At 41.3% G+C, this 27525-nt stretch overlaps 1 protein-coding gene across 2 annotated transcripts in view; it reads left to right on the top strand.

Moving 5' to 3' along the window:
* LOC140992162 (interleukin-1 receptor accessory protein-like 1) overlaps positions 1-27525 on the top strand; it is a 229507-nt gene that overhangs the window by 180478 nt on the left and 21504 nt on the right. For both annotated transcript variants that reach the window (XM_073462433.1, XM_073462432.1), the window contains exon 6: positions 20412-20544. In XM_073462433.1, the coding sequence (XP_073318534.1) occupies positions 20412-20544 (133 nt within the window). The remainder of the gene's footprint in view (positions 1-20411; positions 20545-27525) is intronic.

Raw genomic sequence — 27525 nt, 5'->3', positions numbered from 1 at the left:
ATAAACAACAAATTTTGTTCTAGGTATTCAAGAAATATGCCTTGGAGATAGGTTTAGATGGCAAACATGTTGCCTTTGATTGTGTTTACCACCCAGTGCTTTCCTAATTGGTTCCCTCTAATTTAGACAACTTGCTTGTTGAATGTTTTGTTTGAGTGCCAAGGATGTGTGGTTGCACCACACGGCACCCTACAGCGCAGCACAGAGTCATAAAGTTTAGACTTGGGCAGAATATATGTAAATGTGAGTGCAGCCACACAAACACACATCATCTGAGATGTTGGAGGGGTCCTTATGAAGTCAGTCCAGAGCTGCTGGACTGAGGCCTGAATGCTGTCACTGTGGGCTCCATGCTGAGGGTCTGGTTGTGCTTTTTTCCCTGCAGTTTGACTTTATCACAGGGACACACACGTAACTGCAATCCGTTTGCTTGTGCTTGAGTTTTGCGGTGACAGCATCCCCAGCCTACAACAACAACCTTTAAGCCTAGCAACCTACATGCTCAAAATGGTGAGTTACCCAGTTATCTGGTCGCTAACAGAACAAACGAAACAAGCTAGCAGCTGTTATCTATTTTTATGCGGGGACTTTTTTGTAGGGCACCATCACTGCATCATGGATTTCGTGCTTCCCAAGACAACGACCTGCCTGGCATGATGTGACGTCATGACCAGATGAGACAGGATCATGCCATGTGATGGGACATGAAAACTCATTTTCATCTTGAGTGATTATGTCTCATATAACTTACACAACAGTAACAAACAGTTTTGTGCACTGATATTTTTATGTTGACAACATTTTACCAATATAACCCCATATCTTAAAGAGTCCACAAAACATTTCTGGAGCTTCACAGCAAAACAGCATTGCAGCATTCTCCTAAACAGCTGAAATAAATGGAGACTTGTTTTAAAATGTAAACAGACAACCTAAAAAAAACATTAAATGGCTCCATAGAGCTCGTCCAGCGTAATCCAATGAAATGTTTTGTGGACTACGAAACCTCAGCTGACTTTCAACCGGCAAGAGGGTAAGTATATAATAACTGAATTTTCATTTTTGAGTGAACTTATCCTTTAAGAGTTACATATGAATTCTGCAAAAACCTTTCTAGTATCTGAATGTCTGTGAATAGACAATACAAACACATGATCCACCTAAAGCTGTCATGTGTATAGTCTTTACTGTTCACCGTCTTTCTAGCTGCACTTACTCATACTGACTCCAGCTCAGGATCAGAAGCCAAAGCCGCTGTTGATTGAAACACAGCGATGCTATAAGCTGCGGCTCCTCTTCCTCCCACCTTCACTCCCACTCGTCTTGGCACGGCTCCTGCACATTTTTCCTGCAGTTGTGTCGAGTATCTTTGCCTTCCTCGCAGTCATCCCTCACAGTGTGGCTTTCCGTCTTAATAAGAAGCAAATGCAAGGGTGTTTTTAGCGTTTTGTAGAAAATGAAATCTTGTTGCTGTTTATCTCCGGGTCTAATGAGACACAAGGAGGCATGGGAAAGCTATCAGACAGTAATCAGAATGAAGATGCTGTACTCTGTACCCTCTGTGCGTTCACATCTTTGCACGCAGCTAATCACTCACTCCACTCAGTGTTTGATTTGCTATGAATGAAACAAACTTAATTTCAAGGGCTCAGCAAGATACAATACTTAGTAATTAAGCTCCAGCATGCCTCTCAATCTGAAACTATTGACTTTCCTACCAAGTAATGTTTAAGCAAGTCAGCACGTCCTGAATTTTATTTCAGAAACATTCACACCTGGTTACCCTGCTGCCAGTCTGCAGCGTTTTTTAACCTCCATTTTGACCATGATGTTTTACAATTAGCTGCTGCTGTTATTCAGCGCCGGTCACCTCGTTATCATTTACATACTGAACCGCAGAGAGCCTTTGGGCCTGGACAGAGACTGTGTGTGAGTGCGACAGCAAGATAGACAATACGTGCTTAGGTGCATGTATAGCATTTTGCCGGGGGGATGCTTTGATGTGCGCATGCATCCTAAGGGGGGATATGGGTCGGTACAGATACGGTTTGTCGCCACACACACACACACACACACACAAACTGGCTATGTTGTGTGGTAGCAGGGTGGCCTAGAAACAAAGCAAGGAGGCCATGTTTTGATACACATGGCCCAAGGATAAGAATTCACCCTGTTAAAGTGCCCTTAAGCAAGAAACTTGATCCCACTCTCTGACCTTTTGAACTTTTTCAAAGAGGGCAAGCATATGAGGAACTGCCCTTTGGGTACAGTATGATTGTATTACATAACAAATATACAGTGACACATTTTCTTTTCTTCCTGTGCATCTTTGAACTTGAATCACCACCCGGCTGACGTGGGAGTCGGGAGGGGTTAGGAAAACACAAGCAAGACGTAGCCTGTCAAATTAAAGCAGCCAGCACCAAATTGCACATCTAGGCTAATAAAAGCGACAGGGAAATTGCTGCCAGCAGATTTCCTCCAAATCTCCCCAGTAATTCCCCATGAGCTCTGGCATTACTGCCTCACTACCCGGCCTCAGATTAACCCCCCCAACTGCACCACCCCCACCCTCGGCCTCACAGCTCAGGGCTTCACCCTGCCAGTTTAGCCTCTTGATTTCAATGCTTGCACATCGTCCTTTTGATGTCTACAAAGGTACCTCTTCTTTTCAAATGCAGTTCATTAACTAGTAGCATTGTAATGTTACAGTCCAGTACTGGTATTGAAACATATTGGTGTTGGTTTGTTTTGTATGTTTTGTTTGTTTTTTATCATCATCATCATCATCATCAGAATTTTAAAAGGTCCATGAATGCGTGATAAGCATTGGGGTGTTTTTAATAATCTTCATAATCATTTGCTTAAGCAAGACAAATGCACCCTTGATATGCAATTAGCGCTGAAACAATTTGTGGATTAATCAGTCAACCAATTGTCAGAAAATTAAGCAACAGCAATTTTGATAATTGATTCTTTAGTCAATCATAGAGGAAAAAACAAACAAACGTTAACTGATTCTAGCTACACAAACGTTCTGTTGTCCTCGTTCTATAGCACTGAATGTCTTTAAGTTTTGAACTGTTGGTAGTAATGGAATGTAATGAAGTACAGTACAGTTACACAAGTACTGCGCTTGAATACAGTTTTGAGGTTCTGGAGTATTTCCATTTTCTGCATCTTTACACTTCCACTACTCTATATCTTGGAGGCATATATTATACTTTTTACTCCACTACATTTATTTGCTAACTTTAGTCACTAGTTACTTTGTGAAGGGCATAACTAGCTAATACATTTTACAGCCTACATGGTTAAACAGGGTCTAGAGACTAAACAATAATCATCACTTGTAACTTCAAATGCAATCGACCCTTGAAAAGATGTCTCGTGATCTCTATGTACCCTGCGCTATAGAAAATCCCAACAGTACAGCCACTAGAACAGCTGTACCCACTTACTTTCCTCCTGTGCTCTGACTCCACCTCATCTCTGTCTCCACTACTCTCCCTGAACCTCTGGGTCAACCGGCCCTGCTGCGCTTCACCTCTGAAAGCATTTGACCTAAACCTGGTGTCCAGCCCTGCACCGAGCCAATCGACATTCAGGACAACATCTCGTCTGTCTGTGCACACCGCTTCAAAGCAAGCTCTTACACTCCCAGCCTGCAGTGCGTGAAGGGACTCAGCAGGACCCTGCCTCCACTCTGCACGTCAGTGTTAGTGCACAGCAACTGATATTACAGATGCTTTTTTAAACTGGTTTAGGAAGCCTAATCTGTGTTTTATGGATTCTCTTTCTTCTCTCACTCAGGCTGTCTCACTCTCTCTATCTCTATCGACCTATTGCTTTGACTCAGTCTCTTTTACCCTGTCCACCCTTCTTTTACTTCTCATTTAAAGGCAGAGAGTAGAGTCTTTTTTGTTAGCCACACTGCCTCTAGGGATGGCAGAATCGGTCAGTCGAGTCAGTCCGCCGCTTTGGTTCAGACTCCAATGTCCCAACTATTGAATGGATTGCCATTAAATTTTATACAGACATTCACAGTATCCAGAGGATTAACTCTACTGACTTCACTGATTTTTCATCTAGTGCTACAAGCAGGTCAAACATTGTGTTTACCCTGTAAAATGTCTTAACATCTAAGGTGGATTGGTAAAAGATTTGACACAGATGGTTCCCAGGTGACAAATTCTGTTTGCATTGTGTTTATTGATAATTAGGAACATAACACATTAAATGGCTATGGTTTACACAGTAAACATTTCTGCTGAAGAGCAGCATGTTAGCATTTTCAATGTGAGCAAGTTAGTATGCTAATGTTAGCATTTAGCTCAAAATACCACTATGCCTTAAGTACAGCCTCACGGAGCCGCTAGCATAGCTGTAGAGTCTTAGTCTTCTTCTTTTTTATCTCCCTCATTCACTTTTTCTTACTTTTTACTCCCGAAGGTTTGATTTATATCATCCCTGAGTCAATTTGTGATGTGAGTGAGGCGTGCCAGTGGCACTAGCAGCTGGGTTTTAAAGTATAAGCCCTCAGCGAGGGAGAGGGGTCTCACACCTCTGCAGGGGCTCCATTACAGCAATAAAACATATTACAATCCTAATACAGTATATTTAAAAAAAACTTCGGAGAAGAACATTTTGAACTAATGATCTGCATTAAACTTGTTGAGAAAAGAGCCTCAAAATATTTATTTATTACATTTTATAAAAATTGGATTATTTCACAAATCCATGCTGATGTGTATTTTCTTTATTTCTTCATATGACTGTGTATTTCATCATGTCTTGTTTAATATTGAGCACTTTTAGTTCCCATCAGCACAGAGATGACCAAGATAAAAATAAAATGCCAGAGTGGTGCCCAGAAATGCTACAATTATCAAATAAAAGGGCATGTACTGCCAAGTTTCCTAAAATAACACCAGCATTTCATCCTGTCAGAGTTGGCAGTGAATTGTTCAGTTCATTGACTGCTGAACATATTATTATTTTAGATAAGGTTTTCATTTAACATTAGACTTGTTGCGATACAGATGCTTCTAAATAAAACCAGATTAACTGGGTAGAAAACAAGATGACATTCCACATGACATATTCCAGCTAATAGGAGTATAAAGTATCTAAAGAGTAGGGTGCATATTTAAGCAGCTGTAGGTCTGATTGAGGAACATACACAAAGGTGCAACTGATAGCTATCCTATAGACAAGGCCAAGCCTCTGAGGTCATCAGCAGCCGGGCAGACGCATCACTCCATAGAATAGCTGAGTTGTTTACCTGCAGAGAGAGCAGCGGGGTAAAACAGGCCAGATTGACTGAAAGACAAGCGAAGGGAAAGGGAGTAGGTAGTGTAATTTGATCGGCACATGCTGAGAACTCATCAGTATGCTGCTCATGTACGCCCCCGCCCCCCTGTGCTACACACACAAACACACACACATATGTGCAGAAGTTGCACAAGGATGGCAGTCAAGAAAGACAAATAACAGACTAATGTAATCATGTAAACACTCTATCACTCTCATTGTGCTACTGATCCAGCATTCCCAGTCCACACACAAACACGTGCACACACGCACTGTTATTTTTAGAGCTGAGTATTGAACCTCAGTACAGCTAAATATGTCATCAGGTGACAGGAGTTGGCATGAAATACTTGGCTGGATTATTAGATTTGTTTGCTTCCGGGAATCAGGAAACTTTTTTGTAACGATAGACGATTTTATTTTTGGGAAGTTCTTTATTTAACACCAAAGGCCCACACGCACTGAAAGCAATAATTGACATGTGTCAGTTGAAGCGCGTCACTTGAAATGCCAGCACCACAGAATCAGCAGTATTTTAGGAAAAAGTAGCTATTTATACGTAGTATTTATATTCCTCTTTAAGGACCTCCATTGTGCCTGAGGATCCCCCAACACGTGCACACGCGCACAAACACAAACATACGAAAAACTCCGCCTCTGTCTTAACCTCGCTTTGACTGTCTCCTTGCATTCGCAACAGAAAATTATTACGTTTATCTCAGTATTATGGAACTGGAATAAGTACTCACAATAGCTGAATTTGGTCATTACTGATGAGAGATTTCACAGCAGTTTGGCCTCACAGCGCACAGCGGGGCGCAGTACCTCAGCTGTAATATTCCCCCCCCCCCCCCCCCCCCCCCCCCTTCACTCTCTCTCCTTGTGTTTTTTTTTTTCTTTTAACTCTCTCCAAAGGCTACGGCTGCAAACAAGTAGCTATGGTCTTTTGAATCCTCATTTGAAGCTTCAAAATTGAAACAAAGTGGCAGTACGGGCGTCCAGGCAGTGTGACGCATTTCCTAATGCTTTTGATGCGCACAAGGCCATTTAAAACAATAGATGTACTTCAAAATACGCACATCAGATGCTTTCAGTGCGTTCAGCCCTGAATGCATTAAGCAGATTTCACAAATTTCTTTAAGAAGAATAGGTCAAAACATGTTTACGTTCCACACACTGAGGTATCCGAAAGTATTGTAATGGTCCTGGAACTTGGGAATTGTACTGGCACTGATATCAATGATGCCCAGCTCTACTTTTACATTTTTTTATTTACTTTATTTACTTTTTAAAACCATTGTCATAAGAATACAAATTCTCTTGCAAAAGTGTTGCACTTCCATAAAAGTGGGACTTCTGAGACACATCATTTTACATGGAATTTCAAACTGGATGCGGTCAAAATCTTGACTTTTACTCCCTAGTATGGATCAAGATCCAAAAATACTGGATCCTAGAATTCCCATAATGCAGCACAACATATTTCATTGCAACCTCCCTGCTGGGTAAACACCCCTGTCTTTACAAACATGCCGATTTCTGTGAAGAATTTGCAGTTTTCATACCCGAGCTGAGATCATTCTGATTGAATCAGTACAGTATGACATCATCTGGGTTATTTTCTGAGACACAAAAGACATTACACAACTGTATATGTAAAATTGGTGCAGTGCCCCTTAATAAACTAAATAACAAATAACACTTAGACACCTTCAGTCACACTTGCAAAAACTCATACTTCACACACATTTTCACTCATTTCATTCTGCCCCCAAAGCCACATCTGAACTGATTATGTTGGCATGAACAGAGCATCTGATACGTTATATTATTTCAGATTTTATTGGAAATCATGCTGATACAGTATTTGCAATATTTTGTGGATTATCACAGAGCGCCAATCACACAGTGGATTTGGGAGTGCTGCTTAAGTCTCTACAGTAGAGAAGCTACTAGTCTAACAGTGGATGAGGCGAATAAGCCCAAAAGCTCCTAATGTGCCTGCTGGTTTACAGATTATAACAGATGTTTGTCAGTCTGTTTCCGTGGTGAAATGTGGTGGCTGCAAACAGTGATAAAGGGTTTTTTGGTGACGAGTGTGGATCACGCCACTGAGTTGTTGGTTGAAGATTGTCAGAAAAGACATTTGTTTTGCTGCTTCTGGCTCTGCAGGGGTGATTTTCCTGTTATATCAGACCACGTCTGCATCTTATCATTATTCTGAGCTCTTATAATATTGTCAATGAAAGGTCACTAGACATCAGTGTCTTTGTGTTATTCCACTGTTTTAGACATCACATGCACATGTTTTTCTCATTCATCATAAATGCACAAATTTGCACTTTTGTGGTATTTACAGCATGAAATGTACCATGAAATATGGGTGCATACTGATTCTCAGTCCCCCACTGGCAGCACTGCATGATTGACAGATCAGCACTTGCACTCTTAAATTTATGCACACACCATGATATCCCCCCTTTATAATGTTTTCCGGCATAAGGTCATAATTTACCTTGCCTCCAGTTACTTCCTCTTCTCCCTCCCTCCCACCTCTTGATAGCATTGCTCGTAATTTATTGTATTGTTTTTAATTAAATGGATGGCAAGAGGGTTTAAGTGCCCAGCGGTTCCAAGACGTGCCATTTCTTATCTGAATTCTAAATTCAGCGCACACCTACTGTAAAGCGGGACTATAAAGCCGAATAGGTCCCAAACTGCTGCGCTGCGCGTTCGAGGTATTGAACAGTTAGACAAATGTCACCTTTAGAAGAGAAGAGCGGGGATAATAAAGCGACGGCTTGGTAGTGGTGAATACAAACTTCACAGACATCAGGACACCACAGATACACAGCTCCAGCAGTCTGGCTTGTGTATTCTCAGTCTGGCGTAGAGGATCAGAGAGGAACCAGCCTTGGATTAGAGAGATGCACGCCCTGATAAAGAGGAACTTTAAATTAAATGGAGTCACAGCAGGCTCAGCACAGCAATCCTTCCTTCAGTCAAAACATGTCTCATGAAACAAGATTACAAGAAGTTAGGGGGATTTCATGTTCTGAAAATTGTTAAAATATCTAATTGCTTGAGTCCACTCTCTGTGTATGTAGTCCAGCATAAACCTTGAAAGAGTCTGGTCAGACCACCGGAGTGCTTCATAAGGAAAATATACTGCAGCAAGGAGTCGTGGGTGGGAACGAGCAAATCAATTTGATTATCCACAGTCCAAGCTGAGATGTATGTCGGAATAATCGGAGGGTGAGCTATAGATTCGCAGAGTTTATTCTCTCTGACTGGCGTTAAATGTGATTTCCCCATATATCAGGTCACTGGAGAGTATGCCTCAAAGGTTATTTGCTCTATGTAGCCCCTCACAAGACTCTTTTTATTCTGATGGCGATCTGACATTCAGCAATCGCGGCCCGATGACCTTCCTAACCTTACAACATTAAAATCTTTTATTTTGCAAATGCACCATTCAGTCAGTCATGTCAGCGGCCCCCAAGGAGGATCCTTGTTGCCTTTTTCATGGCAGATATTTCCTATCATGGTGACATTTTGATGTCCCCAGACACTCGTGTCAATCTTAAAGTAATTTACCCAGATGAATACATGGAGGGTTTTGAACACCTTTTCTCATCCTGGCATGTTTATCAAATACACATGATCAATTTTACATTTTGCAAGAGTCCACAGTTTCAAACATGCCCTTTTTGAACATATGAACATGAATTTATTTATCTCCATATGTTCATGCAAATTGGATGGACAGAAGCATAGGTAATACAAATCACTGCACATACCCTGCCTATGCACCAGAACACCACACACTTGCTCCGACTCACACACACACAAACGCACAGGCAGGGATCTCACACTGTGTTTTTCTGTGAACATGACGGACAGGGAGAAAGCAGCAGGACGCTGTGTCGATGATGCCTGCACTCACCAGAGCTTTAACCTTTTCCTCAGCGTCCTTCCTGCAGAGACTCTCTTTCCTCCCGGCTCCTCTGTCACACAGTCCTATTGTTTGTCCCTTTCCCTGATACGGCACTCATTTTAGAAACCTGCTTATGCACAAAGCTCTCCAAAGACATGCTGCAAGGCATGAGAGAGAAGGGAGAAAGGTGAGGTGGAAGACAAGGAGAGGGGATGAATAGGATCAGTGGAGGAAGAACAGAAGAAGAATGAACAGTGAAAAGACAGAAATATGAATGGAGTAGTTGAGACAGCTGATGTACTGTTATTGATGTGTGACAATTTTGGTCGCCAGTTAGCATTAGCACCTGCACCTGTTAATAACACTTTACATTTCAAAAAGGGCTGAAATAAGTCAAATAAGTAATCAGTCAGTTGACAAAAAAAACAAACATACTTGTTAAAGTCATTTCTTAAGCAAAAAATGCCAAACATACACAGCAAAACATTCAACTTGTGGTAAGCATATACAACTTTTTTATATACAATAAACAATTCATCAGTTAATCATCAAACTTTATTGATGGATTCAAACTTCTAAAACTGTTTTGTTTATGCCACTTTGAGGCAAAGGAACACCTGACAAATGTATGTCCAGCATTCAGGTCATTAGCTGCTTATTTTTCTGTCCACCTATGCTGCTGTGCATGTGGTGTACAGTGGGTTTATCAGAGCTTAAAAAGCCTGCTGCTGCTGATAATGAGGCTGATGAGAACAGAATAAAACCAAAACAATAAGCTTAAAGAGGCTGAAATACTGCAAAGTTGGGTGATATGTATGTGTCAGAACAGTCTGGTATTAAACATTTATTTGAATTATTACAAACATGAAAAAAAAATGTTAGTGCAGCTTTAATCAATAATTAAAATGTTAATTTGCGATTAAAATCTATATGAAACCATTTGCAAATCTCAAGCTTTCCCACCTGAAATTCTGACTTGAAAGGCTTGAAAGAAAACCAGATTTCTAGTGATTTACACATGTGTGGAGCAGGCAGTATAATTTCAAGAAAAATGTGATGCAGCATTGACTCCTCATTTCCACATGTATTTTCAAGAGAACATCTCAGTACATGCACTCCTACCACTGGAGAGCCACAGTCACACCATGTAAACCCGGTTCTCCACTTTTCCTGCCTCCCCCTGGAGAAATGTGATGCAATGATTTCCAAACCCACTAACACCAACTCCCTGCCTCCCTGCCTCCCTGCCTCCCTCCCTCCTTCGGCGGCATCAGCTAGATTCGAGGTGATAAGTTACAGCAGCTTGTCCTCCCGCTCTTTCAAACCTGCTCCACTCATTCACTTCACGTCGCCGCCTCAGTTAAGTTTCCTGACTTCCTTGTTCATTCGGCTCACATGCGCTGCAGATATCCAGCACGGTGCCCGCTGAAATGCTGGGGAAAGCACCTACAGTCCTGATCACTCTGCTGTGTCCTGTTTTCATTACATGGACTCCCAAAGAGAGAGGGTATGGATATAGCAGCCCTCCCTTGCTCTGCACTCACTACTCTTTCTCTCTCTCTGTCTCATTTTTTCCCTCACTCACTGAGCACAGTAAGCTGTCTTGATCTCAGCTGGTGAGTGTGCTCCACTGGACCATTTAGGGACTAGATTCTTTTCACTGATGGCTTAGGAGACAAGGGCCACTCTGCTGCAATAATATACATCCAATCAGTGCTGTGGTGAACCCCTGAACATGTGAACATACAGTGTGAGGGATTAAAGCCAGAGTGATGTCTGATACATAGACACCCCGCCCACATGTGTTTTATAAAGCAACATTTGGGTTAGGGTTAGAAATAGGTATGCATTCATAAAATAAATGAATACATTTAACCAACGAGTATTTCTGGTGCCGACTACTGAGAGTAACTGATTATGCATTCTTCCAACATTGTTGCAACAGTTTTGGGGAGGCTCTTTTCTGTTTCAACATGGCAATGCCCCTTGCTTAAAGCCATGCTTTAATTTTGGAATGCCAACTATGAGCCATCGTGCCCAAACTCACTAAGCCTTCCCAGACGAGTGGAGACTGTTGTGGCAGCAGATTCGTGCCTGTAGTTTTGGAGCAAGATGTATCATAGACTTGGCCTAGAGACATGTGAGACTACATTTAGAATCCCAACCAATAATGGACCAGTAGTTTACGACCTTCATGACCTGCCTGACACGCAAAGTTGATTTGGCAGTATGGTCCAGAGACTTCCAGGATCACAACCCTGCATTCACTGAACATGTCATAGAATTGTTAATCAATGCAAGAGGGATATGCTTTAGCTTAAGGGTTAAGACACCGACCATCTGAGTCTGAGTCCATCTGAGGACCTTTGTTGCATGTCGCTCCATCTCTTTCTTTCTAATAAAGGGCCTCAAAAGAAAATAACTACATGATACTCTTTCTATCAGGGCCTCTAAATGCACCCTAAACCAAAAATTCATCCTCACACACTGAAGGATACTCATTCTTTTTCCTGATTTCCAGAACGATATTGTGCAGTCTGACCTTAGCATGAAGCCAACTTCATATTCAGCTACAGAAAATGTAAGATGAGATTTTTTAGGTTTATGAGTGATTCCCTTCACTTGGGAGTGCATTGACCTGTTTTAGCATATGTTAGTGTGAGTAACACAATTCTACACTGCTGTAATTTGTCATGAATGAGCCAGACTGGGGCTCAAAATAGCATTTGGATGGTTTGGGCAGCTCCTGACGGGCAGCCATGCAACTGCCATGAGTCACAACATTTCATCATTAACAAGCAAATTCGAGTGTACATAAGCAAGGCTGGATGGAGAATGAGACTTTTGCATTTTTTTTTAAAGGAGTAGATTTAGTTGACAGTCATGCCGCACACTGGAGGAGAGAGCTGGATGTCGAGAATACTTCAGATCTCCTGTATAATAGTTACGAAAATAATTCATTGCAAGCATTACTAAAGTGGGCCCAAGCTGAGCATCTAACCACAGGGAGCTTCAGCTAGGAAATAGGACTGTTGGGGGTGTGGGCACGCTTCAAAGGTGACCCAGCAAGGCCTCAAGGAGCCTGCTATTTAGTGCCATCAGTCCCTTTCTTTCCCTCATTGTGTTTATGTCCCTTTTGCTTCCTCTCTACCACATTTTCCACTTTCTTCAGCTCTCTGGCTCTCCATCAGTTGCTAAACTAAATGGTGCCGCTTAGGGATTCTCTAGATGGCTTCGTCGTTCTGCACTAAGCCTGGGAGAAGTCCCTCCTCTGTCTGCATAGTTGTGCACCAAAGCCCAGTAAGCGTTCAGGTCCTGTTGGTGCCTTCTCGCTGTGAGGGAAGATTTTTTTTAATTCTCAGCTAACAGCAACATGAGTATTTCAGGCTCAGAATCAGGTTGGGAAGGAAGACTAGGATTTAGATGAAGTTTCTACTTTACTTAACTCTTTGTATTCTATCATTGTGTCTGAGGCTAGTATTTGGTTCAGAAACAAGATAAGAGACATGACATGATGAATGATTCTGTTTAGGAACTAGTATAAATAAGTGATGCAGAACAGCAACCAATTAAGGTACAAAAGGTATACCTCATAAAAATTGCAGTGCGCCACAAAACTACGAGCATCTCCATCAAAGTTGATGTTGCCATCATCGACTGATGCTTTTCTAATTGTGGTATAACCTTGTTTCCTCCTTTCAACATTGCATTTCTCTAATGTTTTTGAAGTACCCTTTAAGTGTTTTATTAATGTCTAATTAGCTTTTCATTAGGAGAATTCAACTGTGGCTTCTCAACGCAAGATTATAAGCAACACAAGGTTTAACATTGGTAATGATTCTTTACTGGATTGCGCAGTAATAATAGGGGTTGCTTTTGTTTCAAAGAACGTTGTATTATGAGAACATCAATGCAAAGAGTGGGTGTTGATCTTTGCAAATGTCATGCTCTGTTCCACAAGGCTCAAATTGGACTTGTTATTCACCCAACCCTGAGCCTGCTTGTTTCCCTAGCCCTGTAATATTCAACAGTACCACCTCATATCATTTTTAGATACAGTATGCTCTCGGCAACAGTAACACAGCACAATCATAATTTCACAACACATCATTAACCATTTTCTTTCATGATTGCCACATCTTAGCATGCTCATAAACATCAGCAATACAGTTTAAAGATTGTGTCTCTTTATGTCTGCTTTACCTGCATTAATTATAGGGAACGGCTTAGCGATAATGAGGTGCAGTGCAAAGTATGAATATCAGGAGACTGACCATACGCGAGGGGGACATAGCTAAATCAATACTGAACACAGCACAGTCAATGGCTGCCTTAAAATGTGTGATTGGAGAGGTTTGGGGCTGTAATAAACAAAACAAAGTGAATGTTGAATAGAGAGACATTTAGACTGCCACATCTGGCAACACCAATGCAAGTGGGTACCCAGCCACTGCAATTACAGGGATGCATCACTCATGTAACCCTTTACTGCCTGGATGTTGTGCCGGAGCCCATGGTGAAGATAATAGTCACTCTCATTCAGAGTTGATAAAATGGTTTCAGGAATTGCTTCATGCTGCCCAGATGCCCCGCTGAATCTGGGAAACCCCCTTTCACCATCGACAATCATATTATCTGCTGATTCAATTCCTGGGCTTCTTCTCAGTCCAGATCAGTCGCTCGCTATCCTGCTGATCACAGGCTACAGGGCAATCTTCAAGTGCTATTATGTCGAGCCCAGACCTTTGCGTGAAAGGAAGGACTAATTAGAGAGTAGAGGGAATATCATTTCAGACGGAAAAGAGGAGTTTTCCACCAATGCCAGAAGTGACAGAAGTGTCATTCTGACATTTTGAGAAGAAGTTCTGGTTGTGCTGTGAAAGCTTACTTGCTCTAAGGCTTTTTATGATTGAAGAAACACCTTTAACACTCTCACTCTACCTTGATCCATTCAGTACTATGCAGAGATTCAATGAAAACCCAACATAAAGTGCCTTGGTAAGGTGTTGGGCCACCATGAGTCTCAAGGACAGCTTCACTGCTGCTTGGCATAATAGGTTGCCCAAAGATGTTTCCTCAACTGATATCTAGAGAGCACGGTCTAACATATCTGTGTAAAGTCATAGGTTCCATTTGGTTTCAGATTTGGTGACTGTAAATGCTGTAATTCAGTAAGACCTTGTGCCCTGTGTGTGTATCTGTATTGTTCCACTCATCTATTAATGTATCACCCTTACTCATATCAGTATGGTTAAGCTTAAATAAGGAAGATGATTGAGGGGCATAAACTCATCTATACCTGCGTTTTTGTGTGTTTTAACGCATTATCTGTGAATCAAGCGTACTTAACATTTAGTTGCTGGTTTGGAGCTTTTGATCATTTCACACAATTTTCCACAGCAGTTGGGTTTTTGCACAGTTGTCATGGCATTGTAAATTCAAATTTTCATTTTTCTGAGCACTTAAGGAGAGACAGGTGAAAACAACACAGGCCTTTTCAATGCATCTTTTCTTTCGGACCAGTGGAAAGAAAACACTCAAATTACAAATTAAGGTGTTTATTTTATGTCTCACTTCTGTTTGAGAAATTAGTGCAAATGAGCCTGTAAAATGTACGAAATTTCACAATATAAGTCTTCGAAAGCTGTTCTCTCAAAATGTTTTTTTCCTCATAATCTGAGCCAGATATCTCCACCATAGAACATTTTATTCCTAAAAAATATGGCACACATGAGTTTTTTCGTGCTAGTTGAAAGTATTTTTTGATTTATGGTGCGATTAAAAAGAGATACCCAAATTCCTTCTCTAAAAACCTTTCAAACTAATATGTCAACAAAATGAAACAACAATCTCGAAGCTGCCTTAATCCAATGTTCAGATTTATGTTCTGGAAATGAATACAAATCTGTGCATACTTAATAATAAGATAATGACTAATTTGCATATTTAAACATAAAAAAATTCAGAGAACTCGTAATACAAAAATAATTGTCTTAATGAAAGTAATTAACTGGGTAAGTTTCATGGTGATATCTGTTAAAAAAAATTCTTAACTGTCACCTTATTGACCTGTTGGGCCTATCATCTGTTTGATGTCTAAATGTCGATCTTCCAGGCTGCCATTGGTCTTCTATTAATATCAATATAGTATAAAAGCCAGCACAGAGCTCAAACTGCCCTGCAAATTTCTGATCATTTAAAACTTTTACTATTTGTTATTAATTGCTAGCTCCATTGCTTCCCATCTCACCAAAAGCATTAAAGCTATTTGTGTCCTCATTCCTGTTACGATTGCAAATGCCCTTTCCAAAAAAACTCTGAAAAGCTTAGTCTCTTCCCTCTGAAGTATTATTCCTGCTTGCTGCAGGGCTTAATTTATTCAAGGCTGTTAAAAGCAAAAAAAAAAAAAAAAAGGAGAGAAAGGCTTCCCTACTCAAGAGCTGGATTGTTTGGATCTGAATGGGAAACGCTGGTAGATTAACTTGACATGGATGGTGCACGCACTGCATACGGATGTACTGATCTGTAATCTATGTAATCTTCAGTGCACAAGGGCGATACGATGCTCTATTCACTCTGTGTGGGAAGTCTTTCTCCATGAAGAATGGTTTGTTCTCTCCCATGTGTGATTCCTCTGTCTAGCTCATGTTTTTTCTCAGTCCCATCCACATTGACATGCACATATGCCTTCTTTCTCTCATGTGCGCCTCTGTCACATGCACACAGATGCAGTAATGCATACATGCCTGCTCTCTCTTTCCTCCTCTGTGTCTCTTTCCTGGCTCCTCTGTGCTGTTTCATGATTTCATAGCTTCCAGTCTGTCTGCTTAGCCACGGGAATCTTTGCTGACGTCTCCGTCCTGCAGCCACAGCTACTGAGAGAGACGCTCTAGAGGCGGAGGCAGATAAGAGAGAAGAGACAATCGCATTAAGACTCACTTTGCCCCCCTGACCAAGACCAGAGGTTGGGATTTGAATGTTAGAATCTGTGCATTTAAGTCCCGGCATGGCTGTGCATTTCCCGAACTGAGCACACCGCCCTCTGCCAGTGCAGGCTTAGCCGCTCGCAGTAAAGCCGCACAAATTAGCACGCAGTCGTTAAGGGAACAACATGCAGCCATATGCATGAAGGAGCCTCTTGGAATAAGTCTGGGAGAGTGACACCGCGGCTGTTGTCAGCACAGCAGTGGAGCTGTCAATGCTACAACACAACATGCTGTTTGGATCCGTGGGTGAAGCCTCTTGACATCAAAGGTGGCACACAAAAGGATCCGTGTTTCCTTTTACCGTTGTCTGCACCTGTCAAAATGGTGTGTTTTGTTTTTGTTTTTTTGTTGTTGTTTTATGTGCTCCTCCTGCACACTGGCCCTGCTGCTCTGTAGCACCACAGAGACCCCTGGTGGAGCTCGGATGTATAGCAGTGCGTGTGTGCATGTGTGGATGTGTGTGTGTGGTCCAGGACAGATCCCCACACCCCCAACACTTTCTCTCTTACTCCCGCTCTCTCACTCACACACAAACACAGCTCTTGAATTCAGCGCTGGACAATATTTTTTGTTCAGTAAAACCATCCACCAACTTGGGGCCTTTTTTTGAATCCCCAAACCAGATCTTCCCAGTTAACATTTTTGCTATTATCTGAACATGTTAGACTGCACTAGAGGGCCAAATTAGAGCAGGCCTTGGTAAAATAAAATCCCTATTATCTTTGAACTAGCAAGTACCCAATTATACGCCACAGTTATCTCCCATCTCACAGACTTCTGAGTCCTCGCCACAGGGCCAATGAGCAAGGATTGCTAATGAAGAGATGCTGAATCACCTTTTTGCCTTCCTGGATGCACAACTGGTGGAGCCCCCTTGATCATCGGCGCCTTTTTTATGGATCAGAGTCATTCCCGGGCTTTGATGATGCAGCTCTTTTATTCCCCCTGGTGAGCCTGTCACAGAGCAGGCCACACACTCGTGGATCTGCCGTCGGCTGCGGCATGCGTGTGATAAGAATGAGAGGTCTCTAATCCTCGGCAGAGAGAGAAAACAGGTTTAAAAAGGGGTTTATCTTACTCCAGTCAGATAGAACGTGTGTTGAAAAAATGAGCCGAGCAGAGCAGAGAGAAGAACTCCTGCTGATGTGAAAGCAGGGGGGCTTGTCTGTTGATATGTGTTTTTTGTGCACTTTCCCCTCTGTTCACATAGTTCGCATCATCCCAGGAAGCCTAACTGCACGTCACATTGAATTCTAGTACAGAAAATTGACCTCAAAGCTCTTTATAACTGAATTTTCTCTTTTTTTCTTCGATTTTTTTTTTTTTTCCAGGCCGCTTACAGTCTTGCATTTCCCAACTGGAATTTCTTTCGTGCTTTTGTCTCAACTGCTTTAACTTGAGCTGTAACTGACATACAAAAACACGTGAAAAACACCCATGGATATTGAAGCTGTTTCTCACAGTTAGCACACATATTTTAAGCTGGTGTGAGTGAGCGGACATAAATGAAGCCATCACTACTTTTCAAGTCTTGAGTGCAAAGTATGTGGAAGTACTCGGGTGATGAATAAAAATCAAACTTTAAAGCTGCACTAATCAGTAATTTTACAGTAGCAATCACCACATACAATGTTTTGCTTCAGCCTCATTATTTTCAACAGTTTTGTTGTTTTCCAGTCACAGCAGGCGACCCCTGATAAACGAATTGTACACTACCTGCCCATCATTGAATGGCAGACAGAAGAAGTTAGTGTCAGTTTGTCAAATATCAAACCTTTTTATGCATCTTTATCTAATGCAAGGTTATATGCAGACTAGTCAAACCTGCTTCTTTTGTCACCATACTTTTAATGAAGGTGCCAAACTCACTTCACATGATAGAGTTTTGTGTCTTTTTTGTCTCCTACTCATCTTTTATTTTTATTTTAGACTGTGGTATCTAAAAGAATTGAATATGTTACCATTAGGGTTGGGCTAGTTTCTGGTTTTGCTGTTCCAGTCCAGCGTACAAGCTTAAAACAGTTTGATTTAATGCAAACCGACTGAGGTGTAGGTGGAGAGTGCCAGCAGCATATGGCTAGAGAGAACTCTCATCAGTAACGATTTGGTGCTGGTTATACCGTCTGTGTTACACGCTAAACTACTTCAGTATGAAGCCTTGTTTGATAAACTTAACACTCCCTCTAGCGTTGGACAGAAACCCTTCATTTCTTATCAATGCTTTTATTGTGAAACACTCGCAGGAACATGTTGTGGAAAACTCCCATCTGCACTTGAAATGTAGCTGCAGCCATCTTTTCTCAGGTTGCACCTGGCTGAAGTCTTAATTTATTATTTTGATGCTGAACTTATAACAAAGGATAAGAAAAATTGAGTTGAATAGTTGTTGTTGAGAAATAAGCATGATGTGTCACAGTTGCCCTGATGGATTGTGTCGCTGCTACATTGTCATTCATGAGCTCATATTATGTTTTACTCGAGAGCAGCTGAGGCTTGAAAATTCAGTATTTCCGCCCCACCCTAGTTATCATTTTGTCTCATCGCGGTTTGTAGATTGACACTGGAACTTGCTTGTTCTAAAATGGTGGTGATGGTTGCTCACTAACCACCATCACTATGCAGTCTTCATTGAATCATCCAACTTGACTGTACTCACACTTTTTCACAGCTCTTTGAAAAGCTTAGAAATAAAGTGGAATTGCTACGATTAAATCAGGGCACAATCAAGCTGCTGTACCGAAGCATTGACCTCCACTGGCAATGAATAAATACTCTTTTATTTTCTCATCACACACACTGAAAGCTTTGCGTATAGCATCTGTGCTGTCTGTGGAATGAAGGGTGACTCAATCACAGTCTAGTTCAATAGACCCACAAGGGCAAACAACATCCCCTCATTGTCACAAAAATACTAGTGAAGGTATGCAAGTATAATTAAGTTGATAATTTGCATTTGAACTCCTGCTTTGTGTGAATAGAAAAGGGACAAATTAGTACAAATTGCGAGTTTGACATACATGTAGACTATATGAATTCATTAATCGTGCTAATCACTGTCCTTAAAAGCTTTGCTACCCTTTTCGTTAAAACATTTCCAAAGTACTTCCTGCAGAATATAGTGATTGAAATTCAAAAGTAGGGTCTGACAGCGAGGGGGGCCGCTGAAGAGTATAAGAGCTTTTATGAAGGTACAGCAGTGCTGCAAAGTTGCCGTGAAAGAGTGTTCAAGAGAGTGTTTTAAAGTTTAAGAGGCCGTCAGGGAATTAGAAATGGGGTCTGGGATGGTTTAAGATGGTACCTCTGGAGAGTGAGAGACTGTTTTAGAAATTGATAGAATCAAGGAGGCTGTTATGGAGGTTTTGAAGGGTAAAAATTGTAGTCTGGAAAGAGAAAAGGTGTAATAACAGGAAGCACACATAAGTATAGGTTTTCGGGGCTGGTACTCATTGATGTGGTATCACTTATGACCAGATATCCACTACCCAAGGGCACAGAAGGAAGGTATCGATGTTATTTATTGAAAGTAAAGATGCTGTTTCCTGCTGAGCTGCTGGCCATGTGCACAGTGGACCATTTAAGTTTCAACCAACACCTGTAACTTAGATGCTGCTAGAATAACGTGGGGAAATTAGGTGGTTATTGTGTAAATTTTGTCTGTATTATTTTGATGGTGGTGCAAAAACCACAAGACAACATCTCATCTAGATTTAAGTGTAAAACACACACACAGCCATATCACACAGCGCTGTGTCATTTGATGGGCATCAGTGGATGCACACACCAACAATTGATGCAGACAGTAGTAGTCATGGTACAGTCAATGCCAGGGAGCCAATGTGATAAAATTACAGTTTCTCCTGAGAGTTGATGTGCATTGATGCTGGGAAATACTAGACTAGATGCATTAACACGCATCTTCACAGGTGAAGACGAGCCGGGTGTGTGGGCTAACATAGAAACCAAGGGGTGCATCATATGATGCTGGTGTGTGTTACCCTTAAAATTGGTTTTGGGGAATTAAAGAATGGCTTTGATGCTGGTAGCGTCATTTAGACGACATTATTGTTTCATGATTCTCCCTACTGCTTTTTATGTTGCCGATCATTATTATTAGCATAGCACTGTCATCCGTGTAACCAGGTGTTACCTCATATCCTGTCTCTTGTCTCCCACAGGAAGTCCTGTCAACCTGACGTGCAGAGCCTTCTTTGGATACAGTGGAGACGTCAGTCCACTTATCTACTGGATGAAGGGGGAGAAGTTCATTGAGGATCTGGACGAGGAGCGGGTTCAGGAGAGTGAGATCAAGTAAGACTTTGAAAATCCGCTGATTTGGGGTTTAAATCCTGATTGTTAATGGCAAGTAGGGTTTGTAAGACACGAACTGACACAGCCAGTTTATAGATTTGGTGAAATTAACAAGCAAAATAGAAACAATGTGAAAGAAAATTATGTATGTACATTTAAATTTATTAAATGTACATGTCTTCTAAACCTTTCAACATTACAACAGGCATTGAACAGCACATTATAACAAATTCATGAGGTACTTCAAAAGCAGCAAAGGGCTCTGGTGCTGAACTGGTAAACACCTATTTAAACCCAGTTACCACAACCGTGTGACCACACATCAGCACACGGAACAATAAAAGGAACTTTTCACTGCCAAGCTATCATTTAAATGATTTTCATGAATGTTTTATGTAGCTGTTTAATAATGTAGATAGCCATGCATTCTTTATCATGTACAATATATATGCACAGTTCAGGCATTGCTCCATCAGTGATCGGCGATTACTCTGCCCTGAAATATGAGTGGAGGCAATAATAGCAGAGCAGCACAGCAGATGGAAACTCCAATTGAAAGTCCGTGTTGGCCTCCACATCCATTTGGGTGACCTCCATCTTTTGGCTCGCACTCATCACTGGAAACAGAGGTCTGTTTCTCTCCAAAATCAGGTGAAAACCTGACGGCCAGGCACACACACTGCCTGAAGCCGGTTGACCATCCAACGGTGCTATCTAATTGGTCGGTAGGAGGATGCTTATTTAAAGAGGAGCTCTCCTTGCTTTAGGTAACGATGCATTCAGGTCATATTGGAAAAACAACACAAGTTTGTATTTTGAAAACTTTCAGTTGGTATAAAGACTATGGAATCTTGATTTTACTGATCTCTACAAGTAGAATTACATTTCAAACAAACATATGAATCATTTTCATCACATACATGTATTCTTTCTTTATGAGAACTTTATACCTTCACGTCAGGAAACAGCTGCATGGATTTTTCACTTGTAGCTGAAACAGCGATGCTTGCTGTGGAAAAAGAAAAAGTCAAAAAATGTTGATCGGGAGAAACCAGACTACAGAAAACAGCTTCAGGTTATTACAACGTTGCATGCAGCGTTCGGCTGAATGACAGGTTAATGTTTTCTGATCGTGGGGGCTCTTTGTTTTGGCTCATGCTACATTCAGGTCATATTGGAGGAAGTGGAACAAGTGAAGGACAAAGTGTTGTTTTAGTTTGCAAACATTGACACATGGAACTCATCCAGAATATTTTTCCTTGATTAAACTAAAATCAGTCGTGAACAGACGACAGCAGTCATTGCTCACTTTTGCTAGTATACAGTAGCTGCTTAGCAAAGGTGAGCTGTGATATAACTCTTTTTTTTCTCCATCTTTGACTGTTGATGGCTTTGCTGTGGTCCTGTTATGCTACTTATGAAAATAAAATTATATACATAAAGGGATGTTACAAATACAAAGTGTTGGACAAATTAAACATTCGACCCGATGATGGGGCTTGATGGAAAGTTAAGGGACCACCAAATTAATCACAATTCATCTTTAGGGAAAATTTATATTTGTACCAAAAGGTTAATCCATGAATGCCTGCACAACATTTGGTGCCAGCGGATGTTAAGACATTTTGGTCTGCACCAAAGTGGTTGACCGACCAGACCGACCTGATTGTGCATGAATGTGACATTGTACTACGTGCTGTCCTGATGATTTAAGGACAACACCTGCATGTGAGAAACTTGATTGATTATTGACGGGTCATACCATATGTTATCTGTCACCAAATTCACATAGTAGATGATCTTCAACTAGGCAGTGGCCATCTGGAAAAGGTCAGTTTGTCAAATGTTTGTTGGGTGGACTGACAGGAGCAGAACAGTAAGCCGACAGTGCGACTCACCCACATTTTGTTTCTAGATGATGAGCCGATCTTCAGGCACTGAAGGTCAATCAAATCTACAGCAGAGTGCTCATCCTCAGATGAGCTGCTCCTTAGAGGGATAATCAATCATAATCATCAATACAAGACTACTCAGTCTATTTATACACAACAAGTGTGAAACAATGGAGATGCTCCTGTTCACCGCAGATATCAACTATCTGATTCACCTCCTCTGATCAAATAATACAAGCAACAAGAACTTTTTGTTGTTAAATTTCACCCTTACTCACACAGACAGGTCGATGATCAGATTGTCAGATGAAGTGGGAGCAGAACAGACTTCCAGAAGAAAAGAGGATTAAAAGATATCAAAAAATGTGAATCAAATAAACAGAACACATATCTTGACAGATGTACATGTGGGAAAGGTGTTGCTTCAAAATTAACACAACTGCCATGTGTGGTCACCTTCTCCCAGATATTGTTACAAAAAATGTGAGCAACAAATAATCTTTCATTGAGTTTTAACAGTGAAAAGGAAATTGTTGTTTGTTTGTTTTTTGCACTCCTGTCGCCACCAGGGTATTCATTCAAGCAGTAATGTGAATGGGTTAAGAAAACAAAGATCAGAAAGCTGTTCCCGTTAAGTGACATCTGGCTATAGTTTTGGTATATTTGTCCGGGTTTTGAGATGTCTGTCTCTGACATTTCTGTTTCCAGAGATCTTAGAGGACAGGTGCCAGGGTTTGCAAAAAAAGGAAAATTTGTGGCATGAGAAGGGCAATATCTCCGGTTCTGCTGTTTCCATTTTTGATCATTTGTTTTTAAAATGTTCGAAAGGAGTCCAGCAGGGTAATAGGATTGCAATGCTAGACCAGTGGACTACTTTTTAAAACCAGGTGTCTGCATTACCCACAATGCAACTTAATTACTGAGTGACATCACTGGAGGCCATTTATTAGACTTCATGCAGCTTCCTCTTGAGAAACAAAAGGCTTTATACTTTATTCTACAAATTTTTTCAGGTACTCCCTAAGACCTGTCAACACACTTGGAAAATTAAAGTTACTCTTTAAGAGAAGAATAGATTTATTTGCTGTTAATGAATTTTCCAGCTAAATATTTGTTCAGATAGACATTTTTGCTAGTGTCTCTGATTGCACTTTCACACACCCTTTCAAATCCAGCTCCACTGCACTTCCTTTGACAGACCCCACGTATGACTAGAAGATCCTGGTTGTCGACAAATGCCGTCTAATGAAAAGGTTAACTTTAAGCAGCGTGACAAGGCTGGGAGGAGAGTTAGCGGCCCAGTCAGTGACCTGGCATTTCGAGATGTCTCTATTAGCCTTCTAGCACACTGCGTCCAGCTCTCAGCAACGCTCTCTGTTGTGAAGGACACCAGGCCAATTAGAGCCTACAGGATTTAGGGGGGCTGTGGAGGTGGGTGGGGGACAGGTGGCAGCATTGGTTGGGTGGTATAATAAAGATAAGAAGAGAGCATACAGAGGAGTGCGTTACATGCCGTTAGAAACCTAACCAAACAAGGCGAGAGATCAAAACTGTGACCGTGAGCTACTTTGAAAGTGTGTGCGTGTGTGTGTGTGTTTACGTGCATGCAGGGGCAGAAGTGAGGAGGCTTATGTGCATGCAGTGGGTGCCCACGGTTCGTTCAAGTTTTTCAAGTGTATATTTTTGTTGTGTGCCACCGCGCGATACTGTCTCCTGTGTGTTTTTATTTATTTTATTTTTTTTGTTCCCATTTGAATGCGCACCACTTCAAACCCCCCACTCCCTGACATCATTCCGTGAGCTTTTAGCTTTGAAATGGAAATTAATCACACAGGAGTATTCCCTGAAGGGCCGCCCGTAATACATGAAATGGAGCTTTTGGCACAATGTTTCACCACCGAGATTCCGGGTTGATATAAAAATTTTGTGGCTGCAGAACAAGACTGCATGGATCTCGGAGGTGAAGTCACAGCAGGAATGCAGACATAAAGGCTGTGCTGTTGAAGTTTAGAACCAGAAGAAGTTTCAGTCCCTGGTGCATGGGCCTGTAGCGCCCTTTTGAGCAGCAGTTCAAGTGTAAAATTTCATTTTCTAACTCTAATTAATTCTCTTCCAGATATATTCATGGGAAATCAGGGTACTTATAGTCCAGCAATGCTTCCACTGCCTATTAGCACTGAAAACCAAGTACTGCTTAGCATTTTACAGTCTGACATTGATGCCTCAGTGACGGGCAAACAATCACATAAACCTGTTGAGATTTTTTAATTTGGTGGTTTAATGGAGACACTCCATTAAAAGAATAATTAGACATTTTAAGGAATGTGCTTATTCCATTTTTCCTGATAAAAAGATCAAAACCACTCTATTTTCTGAGCAGTGAGCAGAGACAGGCTTGCTGTTTCACCTTGTTTTCAGTCTTTATGCTTTTTTCCATACTAACATGAGAGTGGTATCGATCTCTCTCACTCCACTCTGTTGCCTGTTCTCCAACATAATTTTCCCACATACCTTTTCCCTCTGGAACACTCTAAATACCTAATATACAGTATGTTCATCCATTTTTTTCCTAGGTCAACAGGGTTAAGCATTGCAGTCCAGATATCCTTTTCTAAACTCAACTTTGACCTGCACTTCAAGGGCTTCTTCATCGATTTCCAGGCTGAAGTGTGGATATAGTCCCTTCAATATTTTCTGCATTCATCCCCTTAGGGTACATGGAAGGTCAGAAGGTCAGAAGTCACACCGATTAGCTAGCACATAAAAAACACCTGCCTAATATCGTGGAGGTTCCCCTGATGACACCAAAACAGCTGAGGCTTTGACACAAGACCTCTATAAGTGTCCTGTGGTGTTACCAGCAGATCTTTTAAGTCCTGCAAGGTGGGGCCTCCATGGATCAGACTTGTTGTTCTAGCACATCCCAGAGAGATCTGGTGAAATATAAACTCTTATCTGATTTGAATCTACCTTTTGGGTTAAGTCAGGAGAGGTGCAGACAGCTAAAAAACATTTTTTATCAATCAACAGCCAGTGAGACACTTAAAAACAACGCACAGCATGACAAGCATTATATATTTCAGAAGTTCAGGTGTCACACTGAGGCTGCTTGGAGAGACTGTACTTGATAATATCAGGTAGAGATAGATCGCAGTGCTTGGAGATGATGATAGGATCTCATATGATCCTTATGTAGCACGTTTCAAAGCAGGTACAGTACAAGGTTTCGGGATAATGTGAGACATTGTTCATGTTTGAGATGATTAACGATGCTGTATTATTTCGCCCTGCAGCAATGTGGCAGGGTGCTTTCATCCCTGCTGTTCAGGTGAACCTTGCTCTTGATTTTTTGGACTTTACCCAAATTAGAAAATTGCTTTTACACCGACCAATTTACACTAAACTTGATCTTGGATCTTTGGTTATTTTACCATATGAGGTCCCAAAACCGAACTCAAACTTCAGGATGTTTTTCAGATTAGCCCGAGGTGCATTTCCTTGAGCATCTCAGTGAGTCATTGTGTTGCCTCCTCGCTGTGTACAGCATCCAGGATCCTGGTGCACTTTCATCTCCATCCAGCTACACGGCACCAGTTTGCTGCTGCCCTCAACCTTTATGCACACCACCTGCCAGATGTTTGTGTGGGTGTGTTCACGCTTCGTGGCTCCTCTTTTCCAGGAACACACACTTTCTCCAGGTCCTGTTTATCTCTCTCACACACGTGAATCCTCACTTGTTTGTGCAAACACAGAAATTCCACCACCCAAAACTTCTACTAACAAGTATGATGGATCTCTTTTTGTAAAAAAAAAAAAGATTGATTTTTTTTTTTTTTCCTTTACCAACACCTACAGCCTATGTTGAGTCACACATGGGTGCCACCTCTTTAAAAAGCCATCAGCATGGATCTATATCCCAACCTTGTGGAGCCTCGTCTCTCTGCATGACTGGCAGCACAATGGAGAAGGATGAGGAATCAGAAAAGCTCACAGGAATTAAGAGAAAGGGCTAAATTAATTTCGCTCCCACACACGTACTCAAACAAGTCTGAATCCAGGAAGTAACCTCTATGCTTCCCTTCAAAAGACCAGCTAAAAAAGCACTTCTTGATGATTAGTTTTTATGAAGCAGCTAGTCCATATAGCTACGAAATGATTAGCTCTAATGGGTCTTCATTGTGCGTGGTCAATAAAAGAAATTTCACTGCGAGTGTGATATTTTCTGTGTGGGATACCAATTATTAGCAGCACTTTGTAAAGCTAATGTGAGATATTGCCATGGCAGCCGTGGTTGTATTGTAGTTTGTCTTTATCTCCCCAGCACTTCACAATCTGCTTTGTTTAGTCTGTTCATTGATCAGCAAGAATTAGATGAGTTTTCATATTCAGATGCCCCGCGGCAGGCACCAGCTGAATGCCCAAGTGGCACTAGTACCTTTTCGCACTATTAGCCCCATGCATCATTAAACAGGGCTTTGAAATAGCTGCAATTTTTGTAACCTGAAAAAGATTATCTCCTCATATATCATTCCTACTTTTGCACAGTGACCCCAGCAGGAGATTCAGCTCTTTTAAGCATCATTGTTTTCCTGTTGTTCTCCTCTTGGCATGTGGGTTTCTAACAAATGCCTTAACCAAGCTTGTAGCACCGGCTCTATTTTACCACGTAGAAGTCTTTCTATGATTAGCTGATAGGGGCATTGTGACTACGACTGGGAACTTCCAAAAGGCGACATTCCTTTTACATCTTTACAAGTAGAAAATATTTTTTGACAGCAGTCAGATGAAAGGTAATACCACAACTTCAATCAGTTTATTTAGAGTCTTGTTAAATCTTGCTTTGTACTGCTGCTTTAGCTCCAACACTGAAACAAACTCACTATCACACATCTGATTCAGTCCAGAGTTGTATAAAGCTTTCAAAAACCTACCTGACTAAAGCCACACTGGCTGATTTCTAAGATGAAAAAGGCTTTAGCTTTGACTAAAGATTATGAACTAGCAGCCATGCTCTTGTAGAGTTTTGTTGAAAAGTGCTTAGTTTGTTGAAAAGTGTTAAAAGAATTTCTTGACATTTTGAGGGTATGGG

The sequence above is a fragment of the Pagrus major genome, chromosome 24 (assembly GCF_040436345.1).
Source record: "Pagrus major chromosome 24, Pma_NU_1.0".
NCBI classification, from domain to species: domain Eukaryota; kingdom Metazoa; phylum Chordata; class Actinopteri; order Spariformes; family Sparidae; genus Pagrus; species Pagrus major.
Note: the sequence above shows the minus strand (reverse complement) of the source record. Positions and strands in the feature narration are given on the sequence as shown.